This window comes from Helianthus annuus, chromosome 9 (assembly GCF_002127325.2).
Source record: "Helianthus annuus cultivar XRQ/B chromosome 9, HanXRQr2.0-SUNRISE, whole genome shotgun sequence".
Classification (NCBI taxonomy): domain Eukaryota; kingdom Viridiplantae; phylum Streptophyta; class Magnoliopsida; order Asterales; family Asteraceae; genus Helianthus; species Helianthus annuus.
The window spans coordinates 185,012,066-185,026,227 of record NC_035441.2 but is presented as its reverse complement, the minus strand read 5'-3'; the positions used below and the strand labels follow the sequence as shown (position 1 = coordinate 185,026,227).

At 34.4% G+C, this 14,162-nt stretch overlaps 1 protein-coding gene across 1 annotated transcript; it reads left to right on the top strand.

Moving 5' to 3' along the window:
• The first annotated feature begins 10,550 nt into the window (after positions 1 to 10,550).
• On the top strand, positions 10,551 to 13,893 carry LOC110880128 (auxin-induced protein AUX22). The gene is made up of 3 exons (XM_022128699.2): positions 10,551 to 10,924; positions 11,998 to 12,094; positions 13,142 to 13,893. Exons 1-3 carry the CDS (start codon positions 10,597 to 10,599, stop codon positions 13,224 to 13,226), a joined length of 510 nt encoding a protein of 169 aa, XP_021984391.1. The 5' UTR covers positions 10,551 to 10,596; the 3' UTR covers positions 13,227 to 13,893.
• Positions 13,894 to 14,162: the final 269 nt, after the last annotated feature.

The window sequence follows — 14,162 nt, the reverse complement described above, 5'->3', positions numbered from 1 at the left end:
AAGATGTTAACTTGTGTTTAAGTTTTTTTTAATGATGCTGATATTGTTTTATGCTTCATAAAATGGTTATTCTTAAATCTCTCGACCATGAAATTTTTACTGTTGTAACTAACAGTGAACTTGAAAACGTAATATTGTTTACGTAATAATTGTAACTCGAATTTTAATTTTAGTGTACTTTACATTTATTGCAATTGTATATATCATGTTTTTTTTTATTATTTTATAAGTAACAGAAATAATATTTAGAGTAGTATTTGTTAAAGTAACTAGTGGTATGAAAACCGGCACGTTGCACCGGTAGCTGTTTCATGCTACGCGATAGGAATTTAATTGGTATCGCTTCATCTCGTTATATTACAGTACCGATGCTCGTTATAGCAACTGAAAAAGGAAAGAAAAAAAAATAAAATCGTGATATGACCAAAAGAATATCAACATGTGATCTACATCGATTCAAAACAATTATTTGATAGGAATCGGTTCGGTTTGTCAGAGTACCATCACAATACTGGCATGAACTCGGATATCATATATAAACAAACAAAATGTACAACGAAACGCATGAAAAAATTAAACAAAGTTACGAATTTAGTTTTTTGTTTTTTTAAATATATAGCATACAGAAAAGTTAAAAAAAGATGTCACGTGGCAACTTCTTTGTGGGCCAACCGCCACACGACAACTTCTTAAGGCTGCGGGGAGTCGAGAGGCTTGGGTTGGGGACATTGCTCGACATGTGGCGAGAGTAGGATCCATAAGGTTAAGGTGAAAAATGAGGGGTGTGGTGTGGCGTGTCTTAGCTTGGCATGGCCAGGCATGTGAATTTTTTTGTAGTTAAAGTAGCCAACCAAAGTCAGCCATATTGAACCAGCCAACCAAAGTCAGCCAAGTCACCCTGCCCCCGTCCCCGCCCCCTCCCCTGCCCCAACCAACGCCCACTCCCCACAGCCTAAGCCTAATATGTATCACTGTTCATTGTGTTTGTTTTTTAATATATAGATAATAACATGGCCAGTTATCTTGTTTAATCCTCAAAACATAGTGTTGCAAACTCGCAATATATGAATTAGAGTAAAATGCCAAAATGGTCCTTGAGTTTATGTAACTTTTGTCACTTCAGTCCAAAAATTAAACTTTTTGTATCTGGGTCCCTATGGTTTCATTTTTGTTGTCGTTTTCATCGAATTGGCAAATTAGGCTAGAAATTTCTACCATTTTTGTCTTTTTCTCATTTAATGATGGAATTACTGATGGAGTTCAGGCATAAAATGACGATTATACTCTTCATTTGAATGAAGAAAACGAAAAAAGGGCAAAAACTTCTAACCCGGTTTCCAAATTGGATAGAAATGACAACAAAAATAAAATCTAAGGGACCAAATACAAAAGATTTTATTTTTAGACTAAAGTGACTTAAGAATAAGAAATAAAGACCATTTTAGCATTTTACTCTATGGGTTAATTTAAATTCAAAAGAGATAACAGATGAATTATTGTACAGCAAAGGCCCATTTTCGTATCCACATGGCAGCCCTTTTATCCATATATATGATATCTGTATCCATGGACAAATGTATGCACACGTTCTATAGATACCATCCATACACCAACTTTGGGCCCACTTAATTAATGACAACCAGGCTGACCGATGTAGGGCCCATAGTGTTTCGGCCCATGGTTTTGTTTAGAGTCTTACGGAACGCTAATTTGGTTTTTGTGCATTACGTATCTTCGTAGGCCCACCATCGGCCCATGGACCACCATTGTCTCCAATGTTCATGTTGAATACATGTGTTTTGAAGTAATTTACATGAAAGTATGTTAGATGTGACAGACACTATGATTCTCTCGACTTCAAGGTTTACGTGTAGGAATGATAATAAAATATATATTTTTTTGTATGTAACATACAATGTTACAAGGGCATTTGTGGAATATAATATTTGAAATAACACGTGAACAAAGACGCTAGAAATTGCTGGAACAGAATAGAATCATTTCAAATTGTTGTAAAATGACTCTTTAGATTATGACTATTTTGTCTCAATATTGTGGCTTAGTGCTTTTTGCCTTATGGACGTAATGAAACCAATGAATAGATAGTGGAAAAAACTTGTAAATTAAAGTGGAAGTATAAGCAGTGAGCAACAAAGGAGCCAAGGAGGGGCAGGGCGTAGATGGACGATGGGGGGCGATTGCACGAGGGTCGGTGGTTTTGTTGTCTCAACTTACGCTGGTACAATGCAATTGAAGGGCCAGGGTGAGGGCAAGGGAGTGGTTATGTTTTCTTATTTCTTGTTTGCTAGCGGCTACCTCTTAACTCACGCCAGTACGATGCAATAGAAAGAGTACTATTTCTAGCGAGACCCATCAGCTCCACAACCAATAACACTAGAAATATAATGGTGAAAGCGTAACATAGTAAAAGCGAGACATATATAACATCATAAAACAATGGATACACATATATACAGAAAGACGATTACACTCAAATATCACTTATAGTATAGGAAAATCTAAACCTCTAAAAAAATGCCAAGACACATCTATACCTTACCCTAAAGTTTTTAACCTTAACTCTACATCTCAACGGACCTACCTTGGATCATGTCCTCAGAGAGGTGCAGGTGCAACACTATTAAATTCTATCTAATCCACTCATCCAGAGTCAATTTGGGTCTGACTCTACTCCTCCTCCCCTTCTAATTGGCTCCGCAATCTGCCTCTTCTTCACTTGCCAAAACCATCTTAATTTTCTCTTCTTTATCTTATCTGATATGTTAGTCACACTTAACCTTTCCGTCAAAATCGCATTTCTTATCTGGTCTAACCTTATATGTCCAAACATCCACCTTACCATACTAATCTCTACTAACATCTTTTATGCATGTCTTCTTGATGGTCCAATGAATTTAGAACAAAAGATACTTAAAAAACACAATTGCGTATTTAGTTTAAATGACTGTGGAATCATTAAATACGAAGCGTGAGCGGGATATAACGTGGGGGCAATCTTGTCTTCCTAAACCATGGACCATGCAAATGTTTAAACCCGCTATCCCATCTCATCGAACTTGCAGCACCGTTCCTCTGGAACTCGTGAAACCTATGAAGCCATCTTGGGGTGCCCCAGGTACCCTTAGGATATGGGGTATGGGATGGTGGTTTGAGTCATGGATTACCAAGTAAGATTATGAAACCACCGCTACACGCCCTTTATGCAAACCATGGTGGTATATATTTTGAGGATTAAAAAGATAGGAGATACAATTCACGGTATCCAAACCCACTTGATAAAAGATAATAAATAATTAGTTAATTGCATAACAACTGACTTTATGATACAAAGAAATTTGGACCATCAAAATATTAAATGAGAACTTCAGTAGAAAAGATAATGAATGAATAATTACATCAGATCTAAGAATGAATATTAACCTCATGTTTGGAAAATAGAAAACAACATATCCAACTTTATCGTAAAAGTGAACATCATTTTATTAGTAAACAGAAAAATGGTGAACAGTATTTGGGCCTGGGTTATCTACTTTGGGCCTACAAGAGAGGGTCCACGTGCAGACATATGAAATCACGTGACTTTCACGTGGCTAAGCCCACCTTTATGGTCCTACGGTAATGGCCCAAGCCACAATGGTAGGATTTAGTTTGGGAGGTGGAAAATTGAAATGACATTTTTACCCCACGAGTTGAAGCGATTGATAAAACTCGTCGTTTATTAACCGATTTGGGTAACATTTACTAGATTAGAAATGCATGTAAAGGAGTGAAATAAAAGAAGCGGTAAACAGAATTTTGACCCAGCAGGGTTGTAACATTTTAACTAGTTGGAATTTGTAAAAGTTGTATACTTATAAGTTATAAGTCTCAAATATCATCAAGTACATCACCATGTATTCTTAAGTGTCGGTTAGTCTTTAAATTTGGAATTATATACAAAAAACCAGCAACCCTTTTAACAAGACCAAGGGATGTGCAATAACTGAATCGTTAACTGAAATCAAACCGAACCGAAATGAATTAAAACTGAATTAACGAAAGTCGGCTATCAGTTTTTTTTACTATCGGTTAACCGAACCAAACCATCTATATTTTCATGTATTTCTAAAGTTTATACCTCCATTTCATGTATTTCATGTTTTATTATTTCATTTCATGTATTTTACCGAGTGAGTATTTGAAAAGGAAAATTGAAGTTGATGAGAGTGGAGAGTATAATACATATGTAACACATAAATATGAGTATTGCTTATAGCAATTATATGACACGCGTACGAATTATTTGGATCAACAACCGACCGTCATTATTCATGAATACGATTTCTTTTTCTTTTTCCATTTTGTTCTCTGGAAGATGTCGAATTTGAATACATCATAAGCCACAAGACAAAGCATACTTGTTGAGTTGTACGTAAATGACAGCTTCATTTGTCTTTTTTTTTTCTTCTAGTGAATCATTGTGTTTTGTAATTTGTGTCACACCTCTTCCACGTTGCACTTAATTATTATTCAACTAGAATGTCTATGGTATAACTTTATAGAAATAATTAAAATATTTGATTATTATTTACTAGGTTATAAATATGTGTATCACATGGGGCTGTACAATAAAAACGATATAATTATATAATCTGTAAAAAATCATATAAATGACGTATTTTAATTACTATATGACAAGTCACACAATTAACTTGAATTTATCACAAAACCGCCCAATGTTAATTAATAGCACCAAGATACCATAGTAGTCCGTGTATTACATGAGTTGAATATTGAAAAATATGTATTACCTAAATATATATATTCCCCGTATGACTGAAATTATGTATCATATTACATATAATAATGTATATAAATAATATTGTTTTTATTGCTATGTATCTTTTAAATATAACATTTATTTAAAGTAAATGAAAATAATTTTATTGGTATGTCACAAAATAGATTTGTTATTCTTATTAATAATTGTTATACGGATTTAATTAATAGTTCAGTTATTATAAAATTATAATCTAAGTTAATAGTTTAGATATGACGAATAAAACATTTTCATAACTAACAGTTAATTTATCATGTCGAGTAAAAAGATAATAATAATAATAATAATAATAATAATAATAATAATAATAATAATAATAATAATAATAATAATAATAATAATAATAATAATAGGATTAAGATACTTTTTCTTATTTTATAAAACATTTTTTTATTTAGATGTCATGGAGAAATTTGGACGGTAAAAAAATAGTGATATTGCTATTAAAAAAAATTAGTGATATGGAATATGGTGATGACATGTCTTTAACTTTGTGTTCATTTATTAGGTAGTAATCAGTAGAAATAAATAATCTTATTAGTTAGTATTATTTCACCAATGATCTTTATATCAAGTGGTGACAGGCTTGCATTTCTTTTGAGAGATGCAAGTTTAATTCTCACTTGGTGCAAAGTGAGACATTGGTGGGTAATGATAGGAGACCCAGGGAAACCTGGGTTCGATTCTTGAGCCAAACGGGTTTTACTGGTAATTTCACCGTCCTGCCTACGGCCGGGTGGGTTATCGGGTTTTCCCCGTAATTGGTGGTGGACTCGGGTTACTCTCGGAGTACTCCGTTTGGTCCAGTGGGTGCCCCGAGAGTGCTCGGTATTGATTCTGTTGGCCGTTAAAAAAAATTAGTTAGTATTATTTCACTAAGGTAAACATTAAATTCTAAAAAAATAAAGGGATTAACTTTTATGAATAATTTAAATTGTTTTATTGAATGATTATATTTAAAAAATAGTTAGTAAACACCCTTAAAACAGTAAAAGAAAATTAAAAAGAGAAAGTGAAAATCAATATCGCAACTAGGGCCAGCATCATTTTAGAACCATAAATATTTACAGAACCCGCAGAACTCCAAATAAACAATTTTTTTATTTATATATTTTTATGTTTAGGATAATTTTATCATTTATTATGTGTATTTTTACGATTACATAAATGCTAAGAGTAATTTTATCATTTTTATGTAATTTTATAATTACACATATGTAAACTAGTTTTTTTACATATATGTAATTAGTTATGACACATATATATAATTTTGGCAATTAAACATATGTAAACTGCTTTTAACATGTATGTAATCAAAGAAATACATATAATAGATGATAAAAAGATCCTAAATACAAAAACTTATATATAAAATAATTGTTTATTAGGAGTTCTGAAAGTTTTGTAGTTATTTAGAATTCTGAGATGAACTCAACCCATTGCAACTATATTGTAAAAAATGGAAATTAAAAATTATGATTTTTTTTTCTTAGGTCGTTACAAACGAAAAAAAATATATTTTATCTAAACAACCGAAATAATGGTATTTATCAAGAAATTTTTATGATGAAAAGGATACACACGTACAAATGATTGAGAAAAGTTCACGAAATCACGATGGTAGAGAATGACAAGGAAAAAGAAAGTAAATAAATAATGGCAAGTGGCTTCACTCGCATAAACCATAACATACTTTCGGAGTTGCAACAAAAGCCACAAGTTTTTGGCGAAGTTGTAGAATCAGGGCCGTTTCTACGTTTTTGGAGACCCTAAGCGAACTATGAAGTAGGGCCCCTAATTTCGCCGATAAACTCTCCTCCAATCCCGAGACAGTGGGTGATTGCCCTTACTGTTTTCGTCTAATGATATCCGATAGCCTAGAAATTGAAAGCAGGTTGCGATGGGAAGTGAGAACGATGATTCCGACTGTATTTAGGGGCTTTAGGCCGCTAAATATTGATTATTAGGTCGATGGTTGTTGTGTTGTAATAGTTGGAAATCAAAGCGAAATGAGTTTTGAAACTTGACTGAAAAATCAGTTTAGTTTTGAAATAAACATATTTATTTGGTTCTAATACATGCATATAGTATATATAAAACTCTCAAAAAATTTGGAGGCTCTTACTTTTTGATGACCCTAGGCCCGTGCTTAGGTTGCCAATCCTATAGAGTCGGCCCTGTGTAGAATCTATAAACAATTTAATTAATATTACAACAATTTGAATATTGGCACGGACAAACATAAACAAAATATAATTTGAACTTGACTTGTGTATTTTTTTAGCGATCCACATCTATATAAATATAAAAACTGGGCCAACAAGTAGTTAAGACCCAAAGTACACAAAGCGATCACATATTACAAATAACACTACTACTCTATTACATCTAGGGTTGTAAACGAACCGAACGTTCAGTGAACCGTTCGTGAACCGTTCGGCGGGAAGTTCGTTTATATTTGTTCGTTTAATAAACAAACGAACATGAACAAGAAATTTCGTTTGATTAGTTAAATGAACGAACATGAACATAGGTGTCGTTCGTTCAACTGTGTTCGTGAACGTTCGGTAAATTGTTCGTGAACGTGTTCGTGAACATTCGTTCATTTGCGTTCGTTTATATTCGTATGTTTGTGTTTTAATTAAAGATCTTTGTACTTTCACATATTTTATCTATACTTTTTATATTATTAAACTTTTAATTATTTTATTACCCTAACAATCAAACCACGAACCCCTATTTCACCTTGTTTATGCACCATTTCACTTTCCTTTCTCATTATTTACATCGACCAATACGATCAACCTCTGTTCCACAATAAGGGATTCAAGTTCTAGTGCTACTCAATGGGCCATCCACCCTTATCCTTCGTCGCGTTCGTCAAATTTGTTTGTGTTCGTGAACCGTTCGTGAACACGGTCATTTCGTTAATGATCGAACACGGACATAAAATCTCGTTCGGGAAGTGTTCATGAACCGTTCGTGAACACATTTATTTCCTTAATGAACGAACACGAACAAGGCATTGTTCGTGTTCGTTCGATTCGTTTACAGCTCTAATTACATAGGATCACATATGACTTGTGTATTTGTGACATCTGACTTCTGTTTTTTAATGACAATGTTTTTACCCAGGATTGAACATGAGACCTCTCCTTTAAAAGGTATAAGCCTCTATCAAGTGAAATACCAAACCAAAAAACACATAAAATCTGTACTCCTCTTATGCCGTTTCAAAATTTTACACTAAGCTACCTCGTAACTACAATAACTGCCACAAGACAGTTTCTATACCGCATGATTGACAAGATATATTAATTTATAACAACTAGAATTAGTGCCCGCCGCAATGCGGCGGGTACAACTTGTATATATGACCAACACTTAACCAATGTGCATATTACACGTGTAACGCGCTAGATCTTAGCATGATAACAAAAGTAATACCACTGACCTGCATCACTCGTCACTCGGAAATGTGACTACTTGTTTTTGCTTCGACTGGGCGCAGATTCAATGGCTTCAACAATAGCTCCACATTTTGTTACCAACCTAAACCACATCAATAACAATCTCGCCATAGCATGAATTTCATTCCGTGTGTGTAAGTGGATAATAGAAATCAAATAATCAACATTATCTATTTTCATTCGGACTATTCATGTAATTTTCATTTGGTGAAATTGGTGGTAAACTTGATCCAAATCAGATTTGCTATTATTTTAGATCTGTGATACATATGTAAGACCCCGCCGCATTGCGGTGGTTACTAATTCTAGTTGAACTTAAGTAAAAAGATAGAATTCTAGGCACACAAATGATTAGTTTGTCAAACATTAATAACTAAGATATGCATTCAGCAACACAATCGACTTTCATGTTATACATTACATGTGACATGCCTAAGCATGGTATATTATACATCAACACATGCTCACACATGCCTCCTTTTATGTCTCATCCTATGATTACCACATGTTAAACCCTTCAGGTATGCCTCCCCCAAGTTGAAATACAAACTCAAACTCATGGAATGTCAAATTGAGAAACAGCCGTAAATGGATGAATTGACTCCATATAGCAAACAGAACAAACAATAGAAAATGGTAATTAAATTTATACATAATTAAAACTAACTAATTAAGGACATACCTTTGCTTTTACTTGAGATTGGTAGTGGATATTCTCCAAAATCTCAGTTGATAGCCTATGAAATGTAAAGAAAAAAAATAAAAGGATTAGCATGGTTTTATAATCAAGGGTAAAAATAAAAGGGGTCTGGACACGTAGCTGTGACGCACGACAAAAAGAATAAAACGCACAAAACCAAACAGCAAGTGTGCAATTCTATGTTTGGTCGCCGGAAGTTTAAGTCGACTAAATAGCCCTATATGACACCTTTCTTGAGTTGAATATTATAAACCCAACACACCTATCACCACTGTCATTTGCTGCTCAACATCTTCTCACAAAACCATTCGACATCTAAAGGTTGTCAGAATTTAGAAGAACCATTGTATGAAAGTCGAATCCAACAGAAGTTAGTTGTTAGATCTAAAGAGGAGCGAAACTTGCAAGCCCAAAGGGGCTTGCCTGAAATCTGATCGGAATGATATAAAGTGATAAATGGATGACCTCGTGTTGATTGATTGCGATTTACCCAACTGACAACGCTCTGTTCATTTTCCTCTACAGCCTCCGTTCGCAAAGCTTCACCATCGTTGGTTCCCGTGGTGTTTTCTGGTGAAACCCTAGCCACCGCTGTTGTCATATGGTATAATAATGGTCTGGCCGGAGAAGAAAACGGTGTAACCGGAGAGGACGATGGTCTGAACCGTTCTGTTTAGGTTCGACTTAGGGTTTCAAGGTGGCCCCGAATATCACCGTGGTGGAACCACCGTCGCCGAACCACCGCGATTCTCTGTCTTACCTCTCGGCCTAGCTTCTTTGTGTTGACAGTTTTGGGAGGAAGAAGAGATGATGTGTTTTGGGGAAGAAGGAGACATTGGTGAACCGTTCTGTTTAGCTTCTTTGTTTGGTAGTCAAATTTTTTTGAAAACCACCCAAAGCTAAATGTACAAGTGCTGATGCAACAAAAAGTTGCTTCTTTATGAGGGTATAATCATGGTTGCAAAAGTCGCTAGGCGCTCCCTAGTCGGATTCGGGAGTACTCGGGAAGTACTCGGCTTAGGCGGGGATTACTCGGGGAGTAATTGGCCTGGGAGAAGAGTACTCGTGCCTCGGCAGCCTACCTTGTAGCGAGTACTCGGAGCCTAGACGGGACTTTTACAACCATGGGTATAATAACAATTCATGCAACTTAAATCAAAGATGGTAACTTGGTGTATTAGTATTAAATAATTAATTACTTAGTATATGATTGGGTGAATAAATGGTATAATTTGGTCAGAGAAACAGCTTCGTGTTTAAGAAGGCAGAGATCACATGGTTTGTCTCCACAAACCCACATTGATCCAACGGCCACAAATCAAATCCACCAAATATCAAGAAAAATCAACATAAAACCCTACGCTATATCTCCCAAATATGTATATTTATTATAATCTGCCGGCTTTTAATTAGTGTAAATGTGTTGTTGGTTGCAAAGTGCACCCCCACACTCGCCTTCATGTGACCGACCACTAACATCATTGACCCCTCGTTGCTCTTTCCATGTCGTTTTTATACATAAGCACCACCCACAGACAACAATTAGATCAGTGTTATTCTACTTGTTTCTTTGAAAATAAAAAAGTATGGGACCTCAAGGGCTAGGGCTTGAGATTACTGAACTTAGGTTGGGGCTACCCGGAGGCAGCAGTGAGAAGAAGAGGGTGGTTTTGGGTGGGCGAGAGGCGGATGTTTGTGGTGGAGAGGAGAAGAAGGATATGGATATGGTGGTCGGGTGGCCGCCGGTGTGTTTGTATAGGCAGAAGAAGAGTATGGGCGAGGCGACACAAAAAATGTACGTGAAAGTGAGCATGGATGGTGTACCGATTCTTCGAAAAGTTGATTTGAGTTGTTTGAAAGGGTATTCGGAACTTGGCATGGCTCTTGAGAACCTCTTTGGTTGTTATGGAATTGGTATGTAACATGTTGTTCAATTCTCTTTTGTTAAAGTGAAAAACATTTATTCAAAAGACAACTAAAAAGCAAAGAAAATATGAGCACTGTTATTTTATGCAAAATGCTAACCTAAGTGGGCCATGGTTATAAAATGTTTCTTCCTAAATATATAGTTTATCTTTTTTAACAATGGTTTGATGATAAATAGTTAAATTCACTGAACTAAATGAGCATTTGAAAACAATACCGTTAAAGTTTGCTAATTTATATTGTTCCTAAATGTTTTTTTTAATAATAGATATTAGGGTTGTTATGTAGTGTTGTAAACCATGTTGAGCCGAGCCACATCAAACTAGGGTTCAAGGTTAAACGAGCCAACGCGACTTGGCGCGTTTATCTTAATGTGCTGAGATGTTGAGTTTGATATCAACTCATTAAAAAAAGCCGAAGGCAACTCGTTAATTTTTTTTAAAATCTGTACTCGCACATATATAAACAAAATTAATGTTGGGATGATTGAGCCTAGTGATATGCTATAATTTGGGTTATAATTTACATATATTAAAACTTAGGCTTTTGTTAGATGACCCAAATGAGTGAGGAGCTTACCTTTTCTTTGGCTTGTATCGTTTACAAACCAAGCCAATTTAAAGTGATTTTTTTAAGTGGGCCGAGATTTTTATGAACAACCCTACGGTACAAAAGTTCATGCCTCTTGTACAAGTGACATAAGACTGTCCCGGTAATGTGTTGGTGAATCCCTCGTCGCTAATCCATTAGTGACTGACATTGGTTACTTGTTGTCGGTGATCAATCAATGTTGATTATGCTTGTCGTTGGTGATAATTCGATTAAGTTTTTACCCACGCCCCTTTTCCCATGGACCTTCACCGACATGTCTTACTTTCACCAAAGGACTACTAACGGACACATCCTATGCTAAGTCCTTATATTGTGTTAATTTGCACAAGGAAACAAACAATTTACATGCAAAGATAGGTAGTTTATAATGTTTATAACAGTATAAAAAAGGTAGTTATATATAACAATAACATAATAATTATTTGATAAAGGAACAATGAATGATGTAGGTGAAGCAATGAAGGCAGAAAGCGAGAGTTGTGAATACATAGCAATATATGAAGACAAAGATGGGGACTGGATGCTTGTAGGGGACGTCCCTTGGCTGTAAGTTTCACACTTTATTATATTCTTTTTGAATTAATAATTGTCCTTTGTTTTGTTCTCATCCTTTGCCCTCAACTCCCATAAGTCCCGATCCCACTTTACAAACATTCCAGCCGTTCAAATCCTTAATCAATGGATTTAGTACCACTTTAGATCTATTTCACTATTTTTGGATTTTTATTTCAACCGAGGGACAGAACCAAAGGGTTTTGATGACCTTTTGGGCACCGGAATTTGTCAGAATTTTCTTTATTAAATCTAAGTGCTTTTACGAGATACATATGTTAAACCTTCTTGTTATAGCTGTTGTTGTAGTCGGTAGGGAATAAAACTTTATGATAATATCACTGCCCAATAACTTTTAGTTTCGTCACTAAACCAACCCTACAATAAAATGATATGTTATTTCAACATTAAGAGTTATAATCAATTTTTGCTTACTTTAGTTAAAGTTTTGAAACCATATCATTAGTTAGCTAGCCTTGCTTCTATGTGAACATATAGATTGGACGACGGTGAAAAAACTTTCATTAAACATAGCTATCAAGACGTTATAAAAGAACAAACGGCTTAGAAATCAAGATCAAATTACATCAAGAACTCTAATTTAAAAGGTGAAGATTCGACCTATAGATTTCTAATCTATAACAACGTAGACGCCTTTATCTCGTCGCTGTCCCTTCTATATTTGGTTTGGTTTTCAAAGCATTATAGAGGTTTGATAGTGGCTTTAATGTCAAGTCACCATTGTTCTTGCTTTCAAGTATTATAGATGAATTCTTTTGGTGTCCCAAATTATGGAGAAATCTAGATGAAAATGTGACGAAAGTGACAAATTTGTCCGGACGTTGGTAGTTTTCGAATAACCATGCATTTCACCTAAGGGGATTCTCATGGTAAAAAAAAGTGTGAACAAGGTTTCTCATCTTGGAATGTATAGTGGATACATCATCGACTTGATGATAATATTAGTAATATGTTATTGTTATAATCATACATAGTTTAAAAGTAAATATATTCTAATGGAAAAGGAATTGTTAATTGCAGGATGTTTACAGAAACATGCAAGAGACTAAGGATTAAGAGAAGATCATGTTCGAATGGAGTTGGATTGCACGGAATCAACAATTAACTAATGATTCATTTAATGGAATTAGTTAAGTTTACCGTTTTGAGTTTAAATGTCGTCTTTGTTTTATAAAAAGATAGAATAAACAGCCAAAATGGTCTATGAGGTTTGGTAACTTTTGTTACTTTAGTCCAAAAACTCAAATCTTTTGAATCTGGGTCCCTGTGATTTCAATTTTGTTGTCATTTTCATCCAAAATCAAAATATGGTTAGATTTTTCAGTTAACATCCAAATTTTTTCCCTCTCTTTTAATAAAGGGCAAATGGTCTTTTAACGTTTTATTATAATAAATTAAAAAAAATCTGACCATTTTGCCCTTCATTAAAAAGAGGAAAAATACAAAAAAAAAAAAAAAAAAAAAAAAACTTGATGTTAACTGAAAAAACTAACTAGATTTTGCTTTTGGATGAAATTGGTAACAAAATTGAAACCACAGGGACCTAGATTTAAAAGATTTGAGTTTTGGACTAAAGTGCCAAAAGTAATCAAACCTTAGGGATCATTTTAGCCATTTACTCAAAAAGATAACTAGTATGCGTAATTATGGTTTGAGGTTTAAGTTGTTTGGGACTGATGAACCATAACCATCACGTAATATAGCATGTCTACTACATTTCAATTAATTTATAATTTCATGTAGGCTATAATCAAACTAAAATCCAACTATTACCTAGCGTTTTTTTTAATTGTAAATCTTACATACTTCTAAATTACATAAAATAAATCATAATCTACTTTTTGCTTGAGATTAAACCTAATATCTCTTACTAAAATGCAAAAGACTCTAACAAATGAGCTAGCCCCATATTGACACATAGTATATTAATGGTATATAAAAGTGGTGTGCTTTTAAAGTGCAAGTGAAAGGTAAGTGGAATTTATGTGTAAGAAGTTGATAAAAAAAATATTTAGAGTAAAGTGTAATTTGCGTTCTTGTG

Bases quoted from the DNA above. Each gene is read 5' to 3' on its own strand.
- LOC110880128 (XM_022128699.2), top strand. From the start codon at position 10,597: ATGGGACCTCAAGGGCTAGGGCTTGAGATTACTGAACTTAGGTTGGGG. The intron at 10,925-11,997 runs GTATGTAACATG...TGAATGATGTAG, and splicing joins CTTTGGTTGTTATGGAATTG to GTGAAGCAATGAAGGCAGAA. The intron at 12,095-13,141 runs GTAAGTTTCACA...TGTTAATTGCAG, and splicing joins GTAGGGGACGTCCCTTGGCT to GATGTTTACAGAAACATGCA.